Here is a 22,421-nt window from a genome sequence, read left to right as displayed (position 1 = left end):
AGAGAGAGCGGGAAAACATTCCAACTACAAATCCCAGGGAGCTTTGCGGAGACGACGACGCTACCCCTGTCTCGCCTCGTCCCGCTCACCCCGTGCCGCGCGGTGCCTCATGGGGAACGTAGTCACATAGTCACCCTTGGAAAGGGAGGGAGGAAAGGGGAAGGACTCTCTTTCCCAGAAGGGAACGGGGGCGGAGCTGCATGTGGAGAAGGCCCGCCCTTCGCCGGTCACGTGCGCGGGGCAGAAGGAACGTTTACCAACACCCCTGACAGGGAAGGGTTTGGGGACGTCGACTCCGCCCCTTCCTAGCCAACTGGCCAATCACAGTCTGGCTTTTGCACGTCTGTCTTTCATAAGTCCCGCCTCTGGGCAAAACCCCCCCCTTTTTTCCACTTTTTACATTTAAGAATACAGTACATTTAAAATACATTTAAAAATAAGGCAGTTTGATACCTCTTCAACTGCCATGGCTCCATCCAATAAAAGTGGTTTTCTCATATGGCCTTTCAAATTCCATCATATATATACATATAAATCACCTCAAAACAGTATAAAATTACATATATATATATATATCTTTATATTGTTCTGAGGAAACAATCTGTGAGGAAACTTTTTGGGTCCCTTCAGGGAGAAAAACAAAATATTATATAATAAAATAAAGAACTCTGGGATGTGTAGTTTATTATATTATTTATATCCCGCCTTTCTCCTAAGCTGGGACCCAAGTCGGCTCACTATATATATATATATATATATATACATACACACACACACACACACACAGTTAAAACAACTTTAAAAAACAAAATAATCCAATTAAAACGGTAAAAAAGGTGTTTAAAAATACAACGTAACAAAATTTAAAACATAACATGGTTAAAAAATAGACAATAAAATAATAAAAATAAAAAACAGGCCTCCCTCTTTGATTCGGTTCAAGTGCGAACCATGGTCATTTAATCCGGTTCGAACCGAGCCGGTTTAAAAGGTTGTAGGGAGGGTTCAACCTCCTGCGATGCAGGAATACAGAAAACATCCCCAAGAGATGGCCATCCAGCCTCTGTTTAAAGACCCCCAAAGAAGGAGACTCCATTACTCTCCAAGGGAGTGTCTTCCACTATAGAACAGCTCTTACCTTCAAGATATTCTTGCTAATGTTGAGCTGGGATCTCTTTTCCTGGCCAGCGGCATCCTTCTCATGATGTCCATCCCAACAGAGACGGGATCCAGACCTTTGCCAACTCCGGCTTTGCTTCTAACTGTCCCATTCAACAGCCGCAGAATGGCGCAGGTTGCAAATTCCATTGCAAAATTCTCAGCCTGGAACCAGAACCTTGGGATATAAAATGTCATTTATCGAGATGATGTGCCTTCGAGTCGGTTTCAAAGTACGGCAACGATGAGAGCGTTTTCTTGCCAAGATTTATACTAAGGAGTTAGTCCTCGCCTTCCTCTAAGGCTGAGGGAATGAGACTTGTCCAAAGTCATCTGGTGGCTTCCCATAACTAAGCAGCGATTTGAACCTTGGTCACCCAAAGTCTAACACTCAAACCATTATGCCATAAATGGTACATAGAAAGATCTTGTGGCACCTTTGAGACTAACTAAAGAAAGAAGTTGGCAGCATGAGCTTTCATAGACTTCAGTCTATTTTGTTAGATGTCCAAATGCATCTGAGGAAGTAGACTGGTCTATGAAAGCTCATGCTGCCAGCTTCTTTCTTTCAGTCTCAAAAGGTGCCACAAGATCTCTCTATGTACTGATTCTACAGACTATCACAGATATATCTTTTAATTATGCCATAAATACTTGGCATTTATTTAATTTACATTTGGCCTGTCTTCCAACAAGTGGTGCAAGGCAGTTGCAAGAAAACACTCCATGAATACGGTCCCATTGAGAACATCAATGGAAATGTACTTTTAAAAGGTGATTTATTTCTGTTGTTACCTCCTCTGAACAAACCCTGCCAAGAAAAACCCATGATCGGCCTGCCTTATGGCCGCCGTAAGTCGGAAATGACTCGAAGGCACACAATATGCACACAAAGTTCCCCCTCATGCTACAATCCGTAGGATTCTATGGGAAAAGCAATTGCAGTTAAACCATTCCCAGTCTATGGAGTTGATTTGCCTTCAAAGTAGGGATGGGAATCATATGGACCCTTTGGCTGTTGTTGGACTGCAACACCCAACATTCCTCATCACTGGGTCTTCGTCACTGGTATCTTCGTCACTACACTACAAACCCTTTTCTACCCCATACTAGCAGATAAGCCCAGCATCGCTTGGTTTAGCCACACTTTTTATTGTATTCCATGCAACAGGATCAGGTTTAATAATACGACAAAACAAGGGAAGGATAACATTAGCCCCAAACAGCAACAGAAAGGTCGTTTTTTAAAAAAGAGGTCCTGAGTAGGAAAGGCACATTATTTACCACTTTAATAGAATGAGAAAAGGGAGGGTTTAAAATAAATCCACATTGAGTGGAACAGACAGGAAAAGCCAAGACGAAATCTTCCGATTGATTTGTATGTTGTTCAATTATCTGTGTTTGCCCGTTAGCTGCGTAGCTCAAATGGACCTTGTGCCTTCGAAACACCAGCAAGAGGTACTTCTTTATGAGCTGGAGCCCATTCGCATGGCAGAATTATAGTGCTATGATTCCACTTTGTTCACCATGTTTCCATCCTATGAAATCCTGGGATTGGCAGTTTCGGGAGGGACATTCATCTGAAGGCCAGTATGGCGTAGTGGTTTGAGCGCTGGACTACGACTATGGAGATCGAGGTCAGATTCTCTGATCAGTTGTGCAGATTGCACAAGGATTGCCTTTACAAATGCCAGAACAGACTCTTTGCGGCTCTAAAGGTATTACAGGCCGAGTGTCCTTTATCCGAAACACTTGGCACCAGAAGTATTTTGGATTTCAGAGGGTTGTTTGGATTTTGGAATATTTGCATATACATAATAAAATATCTCAGAGATGGACCCAACCAAGTCTAAACATGAAATCCATGAGTGTTTCATCTACACCTTGAACGCATAGCCTGAAGGTAATGTTAAACGCAATACATGGAGACCCACTGGGTCAAGTCACGTACTCTCAGCCCCAGACAAAACCACAATGGTTTTAAGTTTGCCATAGGTTGAACATGACTTTAAGTTAGCCAACATTTCGAATTCTCTAATGCAGAGGTATCCAGACTTTGGTCCTCCAGATATTTGAACTTCAGTTCCCAGAAGGACCAGCAAGCTTGGCCAACAAGTGGCAATTCTGGGAACATCTGGAGGACCCAAGTTTGGGGACCACTGCTCTAATGCCTTGCCAAACTACAAATCCCAGGATTCCATAGGATGGAACCATGGCAATTAAAGTGGAATCATAGCAGTCTCATTGTGTAGTGCAAATGAGGCCCTGGTCTCCCAGCAGACAAGGGATGAGTAGTTTTGGCCTCACCAAGTTGCATGGCAGACACCTGTCACAGAGGAAAAACTACTTTAAAAAGAGAGAAAACATTTCCGTTCTATCAGTGTTGATTTCCTGGATCCCTTGGTGGCAAGGGATGAGTTAGAAAGCCTCCTTAACTGGTAGGCATTACTGTTCAACATAAAACACAGAGGGATGGGGGGCACAGCAGTAAACCTGGCGTTGTAATAAAATACTACCCAAAAGGCCTCTGTTGGATCAGAGACTGAATGGATGGTTGTAGCACCTCAGAGATGAAGCTGCAGCACTCTCAAAATACTGAGCTTGTTTTAAGGCAGGGTCGGCCAGTCTTGGTCTCGCCGATCTTCCCCCTGAAAACCAAGACGAAGGGCCTCAGCAGTGCGTTCAAACTAGGCAGCAAATATGCCCTGCGCAAAACAGTGGTTTCCTAGGGCAGGAGGTGCAAAGCCGTTCTTCCAACAGCCGTAACAAATACGCGAGAGAAATGGCACAAAGAACACATTCGCGGCTGTGCTCTTTGGCAAGGCATTGGACAGCATCTTCTGACCTAAACTACAGAATTACAGCAGAATTCCCCAGTATAGACCTATGCCAGTTGAAGTGTGAATAACCTGCTGTAACTGAAGTACAGATACACCCTAGTTGTGAGTAGTGCCTTGAATGTTAACCTTACCAAAAGATGGCAATAAAGAGAACCAGAAGCCTTGGGTTTGTGGATTATACAAGGATTGCCTTTACAAACGTCAGAACGGACTCGCTGCTGTTCTAAAGGCCGAGCCCCCCTTATCCGAAATCCTTGGCACCAAAAGTATTGTGGATTTCAAAGGGGGTTTTTTTTGGATTTTGGAATATTTGCATATAGATAATGAGATATCTCGGAGATGGGACCCAAGTCTAAACATGGTATTCATGTGGGTTTCATCTACACCTTGTAAGCATAGCCTGAAGGTAATGTTATACACAATACAGTCAAGCCTTTGTATCCACAGTGGTTCCGTTCTGATGACAAATACTGTGGGACCTCAGGCCCCATTATTGTCAATTGAGGTGCAACATTGCGCAACCACGTTGGGGCATGCATGCGCCGCCACTGACAATAATGGACCAGGGCCATCTATGGATGCTCCAGTCCACAGATGGCTATCACACTGATATGGAGACTATATTTTAAATAATGTTGTGCATGAAACAAAGCTTGTGTACATTGAACCCTCAGGAAGCAAAGGCATCACTGGTCCAATGCAGAAATAATCCAGTTTGAGACCACTTTAACTGCCTTGGCTCAGTGTTAGGAAATCCTGAGCATTGTAATTTATCGGGGCACCAGACCTCTCCGATAGAAAAAATGACAGTTCCCAGAATTCCCTAGCATTGAGCCAGGGCAGTTAAAACAGTGGGTTATTTCTGCAGTGTGTTTTGGACCACTATCTCAGCCACCCATGTGGACGATTTTGGATTTTGGAATATTTTGGGTTTTGGAATTCAAGAAAAGAGAGACTCAACCTGGACAGATAAGTCCCAAGCAACCTAGATCCCTGTTGAAAGAAATATTACACAGCAGCCCAAAATGTTATCTTCCTATCATTGCTTCCCACCTTGTTTCCTTCCACTGAATTTCCCAAGTGATGCATCTCAAGTTGGGCAGGAGAGGAAGACAGTTTTGATACGGAGAAAGAAGCCATGAGCCGCTGATCACCATGGCAATGTGCTTAAGTCTCCACACTTTTGCTAAACCAGGTCTGTTGGGGCAGAATTATGTGACAGAGAAATAATAAAACGACTGAGAAATTGGAATCACCTCTGCTGTCCATTGTAACAACATGGTGCCCTTAACAGCCCTCAACCAGGCATGAGGTTGGGGTTGAAAATATCAAGCATGAATATTTTTCCCCCTTCATATATAAATACTACTCAGTTTGAATGCAGGAACCTACAAAAATAAGCCAAGTCCATATATGTCTCTGTCTGTCTATGTGTTTTGGTGGTGCAGGGGAGAAACAGGGTTTGCACACTTAAAAAGTAGTAAAGCAAATCCTACTGAGCCTTTTTTGTTTTGCTGACAGCAAGTCTCTCTGCAGTTCGCATGTTCATCTCTGCAACCACACAAGGGGTGACCAATTCTGCAATTGTTGAAATGCCCAAGGTTCATTGACTGCATGCATTCCCTGCAACTATCATTTGCTTGCTTGCTTGCTTTCTTTCCTTCCTTCACCCATCAACCTCAAACTTGTTATTGCTTCTTCCACATGACCGAAAACGTCCTTCTCTTAAAGAGAAGAACTCTGGGTCAGGGAACGAAATCCAACCAGAACTTGGAAAGCAAAACCCAGTAGCTCCTTTCCATCTCAAATGTGGGGCCGAGGTTTTCTTCCCTCGCCATTCCAAACCGAGGAGATTGTTTCATTTCCCCTTTCAACCCTGTGTGACTATGGCTGCCATGACCTTGTTTGGAAGGACAAAAAGACAACGTCCAAAATGTCCGTAGCTCTCACGTCTCCTTGCTCAAAAGTAGAATGTTTATTGCATTTAGCACCAAGACATCACTTCCCCTCCATGTGCAAAAACCGTGGTTTATTCTCCATTGCAGTTGTTGTTTTTGCATTTCCACATGGTGAAGTGTGGTTAAAGAACTGCCCCAGATGCCCAGAGACCATCTCTACTACCAACACAGTTGTCCAGTTTTGCCAACTCCATTGAGTTTCAAAGAGCGTAAAAAATAAACGGGTGCCAAGTTTCAAAAACCGTCCCCCTTCCGAAGAACAAAAAAAGAGGAAAACTGTCACAATGGCATCGATGAAGGGGGTCTCGATCCCGCTGCTACATCCCTCGCTATTGCCGCAAACTAATAAAGCCAAAAAGAGGACCCAGTTTTACCTCTGATGGTTTCTTTAGAAGAGAAGGCCAGTGTAAACAACAAATTCCAGGTGAGCCAAACTATTGCAAGAGCCAGATGGAAGAATTGTTGAGGAATCGCACATTTGTCATTACAAAAATAAGAATTCTTGTGTTGTACTGTGGCCGATTCGGGGGGGTTCCAAGGCAGCACAGAAGCAAAGGCTATGTCTGAGAGTCAACGGTCTCTTGTATCTAAGGAGTCTGGCCTCTGTAGCCCCCCAGCTGCATTAAGACTGCAAACGTTCCAGATACTGAGGGAGGGGGTTCTCCTTGACGTATTTCTGAATGTACCAACATGTGAGGTGGGCTTTCAAGTCTTCTTCAACCACAAAATCCAAGGCTGCCTGGAAAACACAAGAGAGAAAGTACCACCATTAGCAATCTGCAGAGACGTCTTCAATGAAACTAAGGCTTTCACACTACAAAACTATAAGTTAACACTACTTTGTTGTTGTGTGCCTTCAATTTGTTTCTGACTTATGGTTTTTTTGGGTGTGTGTGTGAAATTACCCCAAAATCACACGGAAAATAGGTTTTTTTAGATTGGGGGAGCAAACTTCGGGTGGCATGCTGTACCCACCTTTAATGTACATTCTGCATTTTAAAAAAGATACGCACAAAGACAAATGAGATATACTTGTGAAATAGGTTTACTTGTATTTGGGGAATTGCATAATACCAACTTCAAAATGCTGAAAAGACAATGCCACCAGACCTCAAGGGAAAAAACCATTTGCCTGCCAAAGGAAACAGTACACTAGAAATGTCTTGATTGCTTTTCAAAAGCTAACTTCTATCTCTCAAATTTTGGACATATGGAAGTAACATGAAATGTTGCATATGGGAATTTTTAACACCAAGGAGGAAGAGGCAAAAGCATCTTGTCTCACAGATTTACTCAGGGAAGCTCAAAACCTGGAATATAGCTGCTAAATGTAGCACGTGCAAACATTAGCCGAGTGCCACCTTTAGTTTGCTTGTGCAAAATTTGCCCTATTTAGGATAGGGAAGAAATCCCTTTTGGCACAGATTGGGGCCCCTCGATCCTGGCCTCATGCAGACAAAGGAAACGGCAAATTGTCCTCAGCTCCCCTCTGTTTGATGCAAAAGGGAGGAAAAGGGAGAGACTCCAAGCACCAGAAGATTACAGGCAGAGAGAAAGAAAAACCAGACATATACAGAAACAGCAGGATGCCCCTCCATACCCTCCTATCAGTCAGAGGGGGGTAGGGATAGTGTAAGGAAATGCCTACTGGGCACTGCACGAAACAAATTTGCAAAGCCATGCCGCCGCTCATTCGCAAATTGCAGGTTGGAAAACTTCCTTTGCCAGCGTTCCAATGTAATAAGCTACTGTGTGTTTCTCCAGGTTCATAAGCTAGACAGAAAACACAAATTCGTGGCTGTGGAATCAGGAAAGAGCAACTAAATAAGACTAGGAAGGCTGGGGTTTTGCTGCTACTCACTACTCACTTCAAGATCTAGCCCTTTCAAATCTCTGGTAGAAACATTTTTCAGTTTGAGAGAGAGGGGGGGGGGAAGGATTGAAAAGCAGCTTTTGCTAAAATTGTATTTTTCCTGTGCTAGGGGAAATTTCCCTCAGTTGACAAACTCTAGCCAGCCAAATAGGCAAGACTCTAAAGTGATCACATAATAAATTTTAACTGTCATTTCACAAACACGGCAGTGTGAATTTTCCTCAGCTGACAGAGACAGAATAGTAAAATCAAGAAGACAAACTCATTTTCCTACATGTTGACAATAACTTCATTCATTCCTCCCCGCCTTCAAGAAAAATTAACACACCCCAACTTGAATTGCTCTCTTCAGAGCATGCAGATGCATTAGCCATTTTTAAAAGGATCTGGACTAAAGAAAAGAAGCACAGGTATACAAGAGATTTGTTATTTCCCAAAAGAAATGTTGATGTTGATGTTTTATTACTTGTATAGCAATAGCAGCTTCATTTATATACCGCTTCGCATTTGGACGCCATCCTCTGTGCAACTGTGGTTGATGTTTCATGTATCAGCAGGGGATACCTATTGTAATGTCAACAGGTTTCAGCCGCTGGCACATTGCAAGATGTCATTCCTAGGTCTCAGCTTTTGGCACCAAAATCTCAGAGCCTCAGATAGTCCTGACCTGGCACCCATAACAATTTGTCATTAAATACAATGGAACTGGTTAAAAATCAAGGCAAGGAAACAAATCCGTCAACTCTCTTTCCAGCCGTCCCAAACAAAAATTCTTCTATTCCCATGCTGAAAAAATCAGAGAGGCATTACAGAAGCACACACCGCATCAGTGGGCCAAGGCCTTGTGCCAACTCCTTTCAGAGGTAGGAAGCTGGTTGTCAGGAGCAATCAGATATGAAACGTGAGCCTCTGGCGCCTTCTGCCACACGATGCGCTGCCGAGTCCTTGCCCTACTCCCAGAGCCACCTGGCCACCTCTGTGGTTAAAAATAGGCTATCAAAACAGGAGGCCTCAAAGTGGAAGAGCACATGGGGAATGAACACAGACACTCTCAAAGGTTTATTAGAGCAGGCAGTAATTGGACATATGGCTTCTCCTCTCCTGCCCCAATTCTGCATACCCTCCAACTGTCCCAATTTGGCAGAGACTGTCTCCGTTACTCCTGTGTCACACCTGCTTTTAAAAGGTCCCAGTTTCTTATTTTTCCTGGCTCAGCAAAAAGCAAACTCTTGCAGCCTCTCCTTATTTATGTGTTCTTCTTCATTAACGGTCACCTTGGACATTATTACATGGGAGAGGGGACGCCATTGCCTCGTCCCTGTCCTGTGGTTGTCCTGTGCTTATCGCACAATCTTGGGGAAGACTTTCACACAAAATTGCACTTATCGGGACATTGGTTCATCCAGAAAGCGCAACTGAACGTGATCGTGCGAAAGGCTTTCTCACTATGAATGTCCCGTGAATGAAGTGGAATTGTCCCTTAATTTCCTCTAATTTTGTATTATTGGAGGATCCCGGTAATACAATTCCACTTTCTTGACGGGACATTCATGGGATCAGTATGTTGTAGTGAGAAAGCCTTTTGCGCAATCACGTTCAATCACATTTTCTAGATGGGATAAAAACACCCATCCCCGTGTGATAAAGTCCTTTGATCACACTCTGATGTTGCTTGGCCACACATGTCCCAACTTTCACCTGCAAAATATTGAAGGGCACGCATGTGTGCATTGTTTAGCCTTCTTCTGATCTCCTTCCAGGCTGATCCCCAGATGCCAGACTGCAATGGCACATTTTCCTTTTGGCCATTTTCCTAAGAGTCAGCCAGGTTTGAATGCACATCATGCTAAGCCTTTAGTCTTTCTGGTTCAATATTGTCTATACCAGGGACAGGGAAACTTTGGCCCTATAGATATTTTAGCCTGCATCAGTCCCAGCAGGCATAGTCATTGGTAAGGGAGTTGGTGCTCAAACCATGAGAAGGCTGAGAATCACTGATCTACACTGCTTCGCAGCAGGTCTGCATTTCCCAGGAATCCCAGACAGAAATCTTCTCCAGCTGCTAGCTAGAAGTATCATGGATTAAACTTGGAAACATCTGTATATAAAGCATGTCCAAGAGGGGAATAGTAGCCTGCTACACAGCTCATCCCACAACTCCCCAGCTCTTCTGTGCTCCCATAAAAGTACTAATGTTTGGCATATTAGCTCTGGAGTTGAAGTTTAGCACAGATTCAACTAGCCAAAGATCAACTCAGCTGGTTCTTGGCTACCTCGGTCAGTTAGGATTGTGCTCCGTGCAAATGGTAAAGCAATATCCACACACACACCCCAACATCTGTTGAGAAGTCCACTTGGTAATCCATACCTTTGCAAGATGCTTAGCTATTCCTCTTCCCCTGTAGGCATCAGGGACTTCCGTATGTTGCAAGTCTACTATCCTCTTCCCCACATATTCATACAAGAGGACTGCTTTGTCATGGCAACCTGTAGGGCAAAAACAAAGAGAGAGAGACAGAGAGACGGGTTGAAAAGTAGTTTCTTAAGTTTTCAGGCTTAAGAGCTTTGTTCATTCTTGGTTCCAGATGTTACATTCCAAGAGAGGACACATAATCCAAAAGGCACTATACTGTACAACTGTGCTGTCTTTCCATCCTTTCCATCCCAAGATAAGGGGAAAACTGAAAGAGGAAAAAAAGACAAAAGTGAAAATATGGGAGGGCTGCAAGCCTGAAATACTGTATACACACCCCTCATCTAGAGTGATGCTCTTCCAACTTCACTCTGAGGAGTTTATTACATGAAGAAGATCGGGAGTTTATCCCCTGAATAATCGCATAATTACGTGAAACAATTTTGCACAAAACCCACCATTAAAATGGTCAAAAAGAAGCATTAACGCACATCTTTTTACTTTTGGGATTTCAGCAACAATGCATTTCCACTATCACTTTATTTGTGCAACTGTGTGTGATAATCATTCGCACAATTACTCGCCATTTTCGCTTTATTTGTGGGATGGTTTAAATGTGCTTTAATTCCTCTTTCATGCCAAAATTAGCCCCAGTGTAATAAACTCCAGAAGGTGGGCCAATGGCATTTTGCTGCCTGTGGCAAAACAAATGCAGGGGTAGCAGAGTTGGCCAAATAGCCAAGTACAACCCAACATCCACAAAGGACACAAAACAAAACACCTTTGCCTGATGAAGAAGCCAATGGAGCTTTGAAAGCTTGCAACAGGTATATTGTGCAATTTTGTTGGCTCAATAAAGGTATCACTGTTTTGTGGATGCTGGATGTTATTGTACCAAAACTGAAACTTACCTTCAGCTCTGGCAATGGGAGACTGTCGTCCACAAAACCAGAGGGAAGCAGGCTATTTTAGGGGATGCACTAAACCAGAACAGGTAGAAAAATTAGCAGGGGGACGACTGCCACCCCAAAGCATATGCTGCCTGAGGCCAACCCATCACCACCCCTTAAATATTATTGGAAAAATTATGTGAGAGAGCACTCCTTTGGATCTCTGTGTCTCAGAAAATCCACTTGGAACATTTCAACACTATTTCTCCACCACCTGAAGACGTTGTTTCTCCCAGAGCTCCTGATGATTGATTCTGCTAGCTCTTGGCCTCTGCTTTTAATCTAGATTTCTATCTGCCACCTGTGCATTTGGTTTCTAACGTTCATATTTCAACTGCATTTTCAAACACGGTGTTCTCTACCCGCCTTGAGTGGTTCAAGAACCAGAAAGTCAAGTATTCTTCAATAAATAAGAAATATTTAGGCCCTCAGGACAGATCGTGAACATGTTTGGACAAAGGCATTCTGCATCTTCTACAGGGAGATCTGCCATCCTAGGGCAAACCCAGAGCTTGGGAAAGTTATTTTTTTGGATTACAGCTCCCAGAAATTCTACAAGTACCTGATGCCTCTGAATCTGGGAGCTATGATTCCAAAAAAGAACTTTTCTGAGTTCCAAGCAAACCATCTGACTCCCATAGCCTACTATGGGATCGTATACATGTTTGAACAAAGCTGTTCTTCATCTTCCACATCTTGGCCATGTCCAAAGGCAGCCAACATCTTGGGTCAACCCTGATTTGCAATGGCAGGTTGGCAACAACTCTCCAAGGCTTCAAAAAGGGAAGGGAGAAGTGGGGAAGAGCTTTCCCAGTCCTACCTGGAGATGCAAGATATTGAGCCTGTAATTTTCTGAATGCAACATATGTACTCCACCACTGAGCTACAGCCCTTAAGTACTCAGCACCTTAACATTAGGAGGAACTTCGTGACAGTAAGAGCTGTTAAACAGTGGAATATGCTGCCTTGAAGCATGATGGACTCTCCTCCTTGGGAGGTTTTTAAACAGAGGCTGGATGGCCAACTATCATAGGGAGGACTTTGATGGTGTCTTCCTGCATGGCAAGGGGTTGGATTAGGTGGCCCTTGAGCTCCGTTACAACTCTTATGATTCTATACTTATGTGATCAATAGACAACTGACAGCTAAGGTGTTAAAACTGGCAGGTATTCACTCAAAAACACTGTCTCTTTTGGCTGGCACAGAAGAGTCTAATCTTTTTACTTCTTGCCAGCACATGGGGAAATGTTTCCAGTGTAACACTGAACCTTCTCTCTTACTTAAGTGAATATTTAACTAAATTTCATGGCTCCATTCATGAAGAATTTTGTACCCAACATCTCATGACAATATTTCTGATGGATCCTGCTTCTTCAGCCAGAAATAGTAATCTCCCTCCATGCACTCTAAATACAGTACCTATTCTAGGTGTCTGAGAAACACTTTGGAGCAGAATTCAATGTGTCAGTCTGGAATATTGGTCTACTTCTTCAGATGCGAAGGGCTGCTGCTCGGTGGTTGAGCCCATACGTTGCATGCAGAAGGTCACACGTCCAATACCATGCATCTCTAGGTAAGACTAGGAAAGCTTTGCATCTGAGGAAGTAGACCAAGTCTACGAAAGTTTATAATACAACTTCTTTCATGGCAAGACCTCTAGAGCAAGTTTTTGATGCCACAGAGGGATGGCTGTGACAGACGGGGGGGGAAAGTTCCATCTCCACTAGTGTTGACTACCAACATACACAGTTGGATCTTGGCTTCCGCTATCTATTTCCCTGAAAATACATTTTCCCGCAGAGGCTGAAGAAGCAAAAATTTCAAGCCAGAAATGGCATTGCTCTCAAAACAATGACTGACTAAACTCCATTGAAAGCAAAGTCTTGCATCGACTCAGAAGCATCTATGAATGGGGTGAGGGAGGAAGAGTCAAGGCTGGTGGAGTGGGGGTACATATCTATGTGTTGCATACAGCTATTAATTCTTCCAGGGGATTAAATAGCCCCCAGTTCATGCACATGTGCAGCATCCAGGCACAGCAAGAAGTCTTGTCAGTTGTCTCACAAGAGGAACACTGGGGGAGATGAATGTCTTGGAGGCAGCGGAGACTGGTACGATCACTGAAAGTGCAAAGGACAGAAGTCACTTAACCAGCTGAAGCTGAAAAAGTCCTAAGTATGTAAGAGAGAGAATTCAGCTCAGTGGAAAGGACTGGAATGGTAAAGGAGCTGTCAGAGTGGGGAAAAACAGAGTTTATTGTGGGTTCCTTAATCCTCGCTCCACCTTAAGATATCTTTTGCAGCATATTTTCACATGACAGCAAATCCTGGCTTACTGTGGATGAACCACATTTATTTATTTCCTTATCACTTTCATTTATATAACCCTGACTTTTCCCATATGAGCTCAAGGTAATGTATATGGCTCTCCCACACTTTATGCTCACAACCCCCTTATGGCGTAGGTCAGGCAGGAAGAGAAAGAGAGTGGACTAATATTACCCAGTTAAGTTTCACGGCTCAGTAGGGTATAACCAGGATCGCCCAAATCCTAGCCCAACATGTCTCTGTTATTACTTACAGTAGGAGTTTATTACACGGAGGAGATCGGGAGTTTATCCCATGAATATCCTGGGGAAATTGCGTAATTATGTGTGACGATTTCACACAACATCACACAAAACCCACCATTAAAGTGGGTCACAAAGAAGCATTAATGTGCATCTTTTTACTTTCGCAATTTCAGCAACAATGCATTTCTGATATCACTTTATTTGCACAATTGCGCGTTATAACCATTCACGCAATTACTTGCCATTTTTGCTTTATTTGCGGGATGCTTTAAATGCACTTTAGTCTCTCTTTAATGCCAAAATTAGTCCCTGTGTGATAAATTCCTAAATGAAAGGATGCTACTCCCGCCATCATCCCCAAGAGCCAGCCTTCTGGGCATCAAACTCTAACACTATAACCTCCAACTGTATCAAAGAAAGTATAGTGGTCCCTCCACATTCGCTAGAATTGCACTGGAGGACCTACAAATATCTCTGATGTCTCACTAGAAACTTGCCCGGGAATCTTGTCCTGAATCACATAAAAGCGCATAAAAACAACAGCCTCTCGGAACAAACTACTCCTCTTAATTCTGTAGCTTGCTTTTCCCCTATTTGATTGAATGGCATTCATGATTGTAATGCATAGAGAAGTGTTCTCTTTAGGAATCTCCAGCGTGACATCTGACAGAAATTTACCACAGATTTCCGCTGGAGGACCTAAAGATTCCTAGAGAGAACATATTAATCAAATCCGTAAACCATCAAAGCCGCAAAAGTCAAAGGCGCAAATCTGGAGGGCCGACTGTGCTATGAAATGTCAAGATATACAAAATGTTTATATGCAGTGATGAAGACTATTTATGAAACCTCAAAACAACCAAGTCTGGGTGTTTCAAAAGAGACATGCAATACACAATGTGGTGCACATAAACAAATCAAAACAATGGATTTCAGCATCCCTATTGTTCTGGAATCCATTGTTCTGGTTTGTGTTGCATCTATACGTTTTGGGTATCTTTACAGTTTCATAGTACTTTCCTTGATCCAGTTGGAGGTTATAGTGTTCTGACTGTAGAGAGACGATCACATAGCTGTCTGCCCAGCTATTTGTCAATTCATAAGTTTAAAACCGCAGGCAGAAGACAGGCGCCTGCTGAGCCTTCTCAGATTTGGTGACAAATTACAATCATGAATGCTATTCAATCAAGTAGCAAGGAGAAACAGGGCTTGGAAAAGCAAGCTGCGTAATTAAGAGGAACAGTTTGTTCCGAGAGGCTGCTGTCTTTATGCAGTTCAGGATAAACCCTGTTTAGCGAGGATTGTTTTCCCTTGATCCCAAAGCAACAGGCAAGTTTCTCGTGAGACATAAGATTGAAAGAGAGAGAGAGAGAGAGAGAGCATAGAATCATAGAATTAAATACAGAAGGTTTCGGTCAGTATTGCACCAGTGCCAGAGATTTTGGTTGGAAGATAAGCTTAATTTGCTCTTGGACCCATTGATTGGGTCGGACATCAAACTGATGTTGATGTTTGATCAACATCAAACTCAGGATCAATTGTACCTCTATATATTTTTATCACTCATGCTGTCGTGTTTCTGATATGGTTGTGAATGTTGCAGAGTAAAGAAAACTTTTTTGTTGGTTAATGTGTGCCTTCAAGTCGTTCTTGACTTATAGCAACCTCAAGGCAGACCTATCATGGTTACGTTTCATCCAGAACGGATTTGCTATCATTGCTCTCTGAGGCTGAGAGAGTGGGACCTGCCCAGGGTCACCCAGTTGGTTTATATGGCTGACCTGGGATATCTCACAAAAGTACAAATCCCAGAATGCCACAGCTTGGCTTTTCCAGACTAGCTTTTCAGGGGCCTCCCATCAATTGCCTTTCAATTGTACTGTACATTTATTGTGGGTGGGAGGATTTATGGGTTATGATGTTTTACTGTATTTTAATCTTGTTTTATCATTGTTAGCCACTTCGATCTGCTTGGAGAGGCGGCATATATATAAATATTATTACAATTATTATTATTATTGAGCCATGGCAGTTAAAGTGGTGTGAAACTGCACTAATTCTGCAGTGCAGATGCAGCCTCAGTCTCCTCCACTGATCTACAAATACTATGACAATTCCATGACAATTAAAGTAGCATGAAACTGATACTTGTATAGTATACATTAACCTATAGAATCATCCTCTGACACATGAAGTATCCCATGAAGTGGGATGTGTGTCAGAACTATGTATGATCTAGAGATGTATTTGTAACCCACCCCCTCGCTCTCAGACTCCTTGCAACACACAATCCATCCCTATTCAAAGATACCCACCCATCATAACATTGGGCATTTCTTCCCCAGCATATTTTAATACCTCCCAGGAAGTTAACAATAGGCCACCCATGCATCGGTCGCTGGAAAGTTTGGGGAATTTTATGCAAAACCATAAATCGAAGCCTGTTCTCTAAGCTTACTGCAGGCTTGTAGCCAGACACGTTGTGGTGAGCAAAAGTAGAGAGGGCAAGAAAGCCTTGCAGAACAGCTGCAACATAATGTTGTTGTTGTGCGCGTGCCTCAAGTTGGTTCCAACGTACAGCGACCGCCATAACCTATCAAAGGTTTTTCTTCCCATGATTTGTTCAGAGGGAGTGTACCATTGCCTTCTTCTGAGAGCCAGCCTTTATGTTTCCATGGCTGAGCAAGGATTTGCACCTTGGTCTTCCAGAATCCTAGCCCAGCACTCAAACCATTAGACCACACTGGCTCTCTGTAACATACTTTAAGTAGCCAAATACTAGCGGCCTCTAATTATGACATGCTATATGCAACCCAAAGGTCTGGAGACAGAAGGACTCTGTGTACCATTGCTGGGAAATGCAAAAAAGAAAGGGGGATTGGGGTTATGATTTCATGCAGCTGCTTTTTCGGACTACTTCTCTCCAAACCTCTAAACTTGCATGGCCATAAACCGCTCAGATGCTTATGGCCATTACGGCTGGGGGTCATAGCTCTGAGTTGTACTATTGTGAAAGCATCTATACTTTTATCTTAATGCGTACATTGAAAAGGGAACAAGGTTGAGGATGGAAGAGTATTAGCACCCTGAAGAGATGCAACAGCTCCTTCCCTCCATAAACTGTAAAAAACAGCAGTACAAAGTTGGTAGGACCATGCCATGTAGTAGTTAGAGTGCTTGGGCAATGACTGTGGAAACCTGAGTACCAGCCGCCACACTCAGATATAAAGACCATGGCTGCATCCGCACTGCAAATATAATCCAGTTTGACACCACTTTAACTGCCATGGCTCAATGCTATGGAATCCTTGGCTAAACGTCTCACAAAACTACAATTTCCAGCATTCCATAGTATTGAGCCACGGCAGTTAAAGTGGTGTCAAACTGGATTATTTCTGCAGACCACAATGTGATTTAGGGTTAGTCCCTCCGTTTTCCACCTTAGTCCATCTCTCAAGGCTGTTGTGAGTATGAAAGAGGGGAAAGCCAACTAAGGAGGAAAAATGGGAATGTAATGTAATTGCATAAATACACCCAACCCAGCTATACACAACCGAACACAAAACATTTCTGTTAGAACGGACGGATTAATCTTGCTAGCACATGCAAAAGGAGGGAGGCACAGGCTGCCGTTAAATCCCAATTTTCCATAGGACCTCACGAAGAAATTTCTAGATTTTTGGCATACCTTTTGAAAGGCAGCTTCTTTCCTAACAAAGAAAGTTTGACTGGCTAATATCAAACTTTACAGATCTCTTTTTGTCCAAAAAAGCCCCGACTCTACTCTTTCTTCCATCCAGCGTTTAGTGTGAGCCAGAACGGTTATGCCTGACATAACATTGTAGGTTCTGTGGCATTGTTTTCCTTTGCTTCATCATCCTTTGTTGCATGTCCCTAAGTTTAACCTCGACTTATCCAAGGGTCATATCAATATGAATAATTATGCCTCCAAAACCTGCCCTCAACTTATACATGAGGTTGACTTATAGTTGAGCATATACTGTCAATGCTCAACGTAATATTCCTGAATACGCCTTTTCATCCCTCTGTGATCTCTGTATCCCTTGCTTTATTCCAGAGGTTCCCAACCTGTGGGTCGGGACCCCTTTGGGTGTCAAATGACCCTTTCATGGGGGTCGCCTAAGACCATTGGAGAACACCTATTTAATTACAGTTATGAAGTAGCAATGAAAATAATTTCATGGGTTTGGGTCACCACAACATAAGGAACTGTATTAAGGGGTCGCGGCATTAGGAAGGTTGGGAACCACTGCTTTATTCTTTTTAAAGAGTACAAACATCAGTTCCCTGTTCAGTTTCCTAACTCCTTTCCGTCCCTGTATAAATACCTCCTGGACGTTTCCCACACCCTTTTACCATGCCTTTTCAGACCTGAAGAACATTCATGCCTTCTATTACAGTATTGTTTGGCTTGGACATTTTTTCTTTTAAACTAACAACAACACTGAAACTGATTTACAACTCGGCACATTTCCTATGGGAATCCATCACTATGAAACTATTTTAACCTTGTGCTATTTAAAGGGACTGGGTAGTTTCTTTTTCTTTTTCCCCCTTCTCTAGGCCTTCAGTAAGATTCATTTGCTGTTTGCTTCATTTCAACCATCGTTGGGCTTGAAAAACAGTATGCGGTACAAGTGGGTTGTTTTATTACCATTATTTTAGAAAGAAGAAGGGAGACAAAAAGATCAAAATATAAAATCTTTGTTACTAATCTTAGCAGCTGATGGACAATGACTCCTACCAGGCATATAATTTTGGAAATGTTTATCCATTTTTAATATACCCTACAATTTGAGAAAGAACAAACTCACAGTCTGTTTAAAAACAACATCTTGATATATTTAGAACGGATGAGGAACGATTTCACCGAGTCAAAATCATCCACACAACTTATATTTTTTTAACCTACGCAGCTAAAACTTTTCCATGCAAACTGATGATGGGGGTCCTAAGTGTTGCGATCCCCAAAAGTAACTTTTCAAAGCCCAGGGCTAGTGTCAACGGCTGTTTGCTCAGTCACCTACAGCAGGCAACTACTCTGAAAAACCTCTTCAAAGGTTCTGGTCCTCCGTGGATCACAGATCGCTAACAAAAGTATATCATTGACCAAGACAGCCAGTCTTTCATCCAGCAGGTTTGTGGTTGTTGTATACCTTCAAGTCATTTCCAATTAATAACAACCTAGCAGTGGTTCCCAAAGTTTGGTCCTCCAGCTGTTTTGGACTGCATCTCCCAGAAGCCCCAGCCAACTTGGCTAACAGTAAATCCTGGGAGCTGAAGTGAAAAACATCTGGAAGACCAAAGTTTGGGGAACCATAAACCAAAGGCAACCAACCCTATTGCAGAGTTGCCTTGGCGAGATTTGTCCAGATAGGGGCTGCTGTTGCCTTCCTCTGAGGCTGAGAAAGTGTGACTTGCTTAAGATCACCTAATAGGTTTCCATGGCCAAGTAAGAATTCGAACCCTGGTCTCCGGAGTCATAGTCCAGCACTCAAATCACTACACCACACTGCCTCTCTCAAGTAGCTTTTACACCTTTATTTGCAATGCTGGTTTGGCTCATCTTATCCTACTTTGTAACTAAACAGTAAGTAACCTAAGTAACAGTCTCCTTGCAGCCTATTGCAACTGCGGCAAACATGATTTTGCACTGTTGAGGTTTGTTAAAAATATATATTTAAGTTTTAAAAATAATCAATAACCTTAGGGTTGCCATAAATTGGAAATGACTTGAAAGGCACACAACAACAGCAACAACAACAACAGAGAACTCCTCTAGTGCACAAATCCCTAGAGTACAAATCCCAGGATTCCAGAGGATGCAGCCACTGTTGATGTAAGCAGAGCAAGGGGCAGATCTCCAGACGTTGCTGGAATGCCATTCCCAGCAGCAAGCCAATGATGAGGAATGCTGGTAACTGCAGTCCCACAACATTTGCCCAGCCCTAAGAAACACAGAAAGAAGTCATCACCACCAGCTGACACTAGAGCAGAAGTAAATCCCCGTTGAAACCCCCCTGCGATGGTAACTTCTTAAATCTGTGAAGATGCAGAGTTAGGTCACCTCTTCCATCTTTCCAGGTAACCTCTGTTCTTGCAAGCTCTGCAAGACTTCATCCAGAGGCCTCTTCTCAGGAAGACTTGGGCAGAATGAACACATCACCTTCTGATAAAAGGAGTTGACACATTTTCGAAGACACTCACCTTTACTGAAGGTGGGCTTGCTTACTGAGAGAATCCTTGCGAGTCTTTTTGAAACTCAGTTGGCATAATATACCCTCCAACTATCAATATGTGAACTGTCCTGATTAATCCTCTATCCGCCCATCTTTCCAGCAACCTTTTAAATGCCCTACAGTTCTCCCTCTGCCTCTCACTTCCCCCGCTTTGTCCTTACTGGCTTACTTCAATTGCTGCATTATAAAAGTAGTTTGCACTCCATTAACTCAGCCTTTCCAGTAGGCTCAGGCAAAAGCAAACTGCTGCAGCATTTCCTATCTGATGCATTCTTCCTTATTAATAACCTTTTCCATCTTGACCACACTCTGATGTTGCTTGGCCCCATGTGTCCCGGTTTTCATCTGTTAAATGTTGGAGGATGGTGGTTTGAGTATTGGCCTATGACTCTGGAGACCAGGGTTCAATTCCCGTTTGTCCATGTCAACCCACTGGGTGTCCTTGGGCAAGTCACACTCTCTCAGCCTCAAGGGAAGGCAATGGCAAACCTCCCCTGAACAAATCTTGCCATGAAAACCTTAGTGTCACTGTAATTTGGAAATAACATGAAGGTGCACAATGCAACATATATGCAAGGATTTCCCTCCCAAATATGCATGCATGCAAAAACCAGGCTGCCAAAAATAAATAAATAAATAAATAAATAAATAAATAAATCCTTGTCTTGGCATCCATTACTGGAGCAAAGCAGGAGGCAAGCCTTGATTTAGAAAGCAATCAGTCCTTTACAGAATGACTCAAATCAGCAGCTGAGAGAAAGGTGAGAGAAAGGAGAAGAGAGCGGAGGAAAGAGGAAAAGGGTTGTACAAAGGAGGAGGAAGAAAGGCTGGCAAGGAGGTTTTTCCATGTCACCCTCCACCAGCTTCTTTAAAAATAGATCTGGGAAGGACAGGTGTTCCCCTACCAACTGGAGAGTAACCAACTCAGCAGCAGCAGCAGCAGCTTCTGGGGAAGCAAGTCAGCCAAAGAGAGAGAGAGCAAGGCTGCAAGGAAACAAGGGCACTGTTTGCAAGGAAGGAAGGAAGGGGGAAAGCTGCCCTAAAATGTCTTTGGGCCCAATCTTCTCTTCCTCCACCTCCCAACCTCCTTCTCCTGGCATCCAGTTGCTAAGGGGCTGACACCAGAACTAATCTGTTGCATAACCAGTCTCCCTGCAGAAGAGAAAAAGCACACAAAAAAGGACTAGGAGAGAGAGATTATTTTTTTTTGGGGGGGGGAGGAAAAGAAAGAAAGAAGGAAGGAAGGAAGGAAGGAAAAAAAGGGAATAGGATAGAATCTTTATTACAATCACAGATCAGCACAAAGGGGATACAGAATAAAGGAAGGTAAAAACACAGGTTAAAGGAAGGAGGGAAGAAAGAAAGAAAGAAAGAAAGAAAGAGGGGGGAGCGAAAGAAGGAACAGACTAGGATAGAGTCTTTATTATGGTCACAGACCAACACAAAGGAGAGATAGAGTAAAGGGAGGTAAAAACACAGGTTAAGGAAGGAAGGAGGGAGGGGAGGGAAAAAAAGAAGGAAGGAAGGAAAAGAAAGAGGAAGAAGGTGTAGAATAGAATTTTTACTGCAGACATAGACCAGCACAAACAAAAAGGTGATACAGAATAAAAGAAGGTAAAAGACACAGGTTAAGGAAGGAGGGAAGAAAAAAGACAGAAAGAAAGAAGAGGAAGGAAGGAAGGAAGGAAGGAAGGAAGGAGTAGAATAGAATTTTTATTACAATTACAGATCAGCACAGATAAAAGGGGGACACAGAATAAACGAAGGTAAAACACAGGTGAAGGAAGGAAGGAAGGAAATGAAAGAATGAGGAAGGAAAGAGCAGAATTATTTATTACAGTCATAGATAAAAAGAGGATACAGAATAGAAGAAGGTAAAAAGACAGGTTAAGGAAGGAGAAAGGAAGGAGGAAAGAAAGAAAGAAAGAAAGGAGGAAGGGAGGGGAGGAGAATATAATACAATACTGATTATGCTCAGAGACCAGTATAGATAAAAAGGGGATACAGAATAAAAGAAGGTAAAAACACAGGTTAAGGGAGGAGGAAGGAAGGAAGGAAATAATGAAAGGAAGGAAGGAAACAATGAAAGGAAAAAAGGACAGAATAAGCCTTCTAGGAACTACAGGAAAAACGAGATTTGCCTAGCCTTCTCCCTTTATGTATTAATTTTTAAAATGCCATCCAACCCTTATTCTCTGGGGCCAGGCCTTCTCTTGCCATGACTGAGATTGCAAACAAAAGAGAGTGGCTATTGATCAAGCATGCGATAGATAAATAAATATATACATAAATACACTTTGCTTTTTTGTTCTGGCCATGTGCAATTTTGCAAAAGCAAGCAGAACAAGAAGAGAAGAAGGAGTTTCCCTTTCACTCCCCAAACCCTGCACTCACAAT

At 42.9% G+C, this 22,421-nt stretch overlaps 1 protein-coding gene across 5 annotated transcripts in view; it reads right to left on the bottom strand.

The window, feature by feature from the left end:
• Positions 1 to 22,421, bottom strand: part of NATD1 (N-acetyltransferase domain containing 1) — a 32,930-nt gene that overhangs the window by 10,128 nt on the left and 381 nt on the right. Inside the window, exons 2-4 of one of the 5 annotated variants that reach the window (XR_006100525.1) lie at positions 10,198 to 10,316; positions 3,675 to 6,695; positions 1,139 to 1,336 (exon numbers count right to left, since the gene is read on the bottom strand). Coding sequence is in view for 1 of the 5 variants with exons in the window: in XM_042437778.1 (XP_042293712.1) it covers positions 6,579 to 6,695; positions 10,198 to 10,316 (236 nt within the window). In the remaining 4 variants the exon portion in view is untranslated. Of the gene's footprint in view, positions 1 to 1,138; positions 1,337 to 2,430; positions 6,696 to 10,197; positions 10,317 to 22,421 lie in introns of those variants that run through there. The other 4 variants (XR_006100526.1, XR_006100527.1, XR_006100528.1 and 1 more) reach the window with 4 other exon arrangements.

The sequence above is a fragment of the Sceloporus undulatus genome, chromosome 8 (genome assembly GCF_019175285.1).
Source record: "Sceloporus undulatus isolate JIND9_A2432 ecotype Alabama chromosome 8, SceUnd_v1.1, whole genome shotgun sequence".
Classification (NCBI taxonomy): Eukaryota; Metazoa; Chordata; class Lepidosauria; order Squamata; family Phrynosomatidae; genus Sceloporus; species Sceloporus undulatus.
This window is presented reverse-complemented; position numbering and strand designations above follow the sequence as displayed.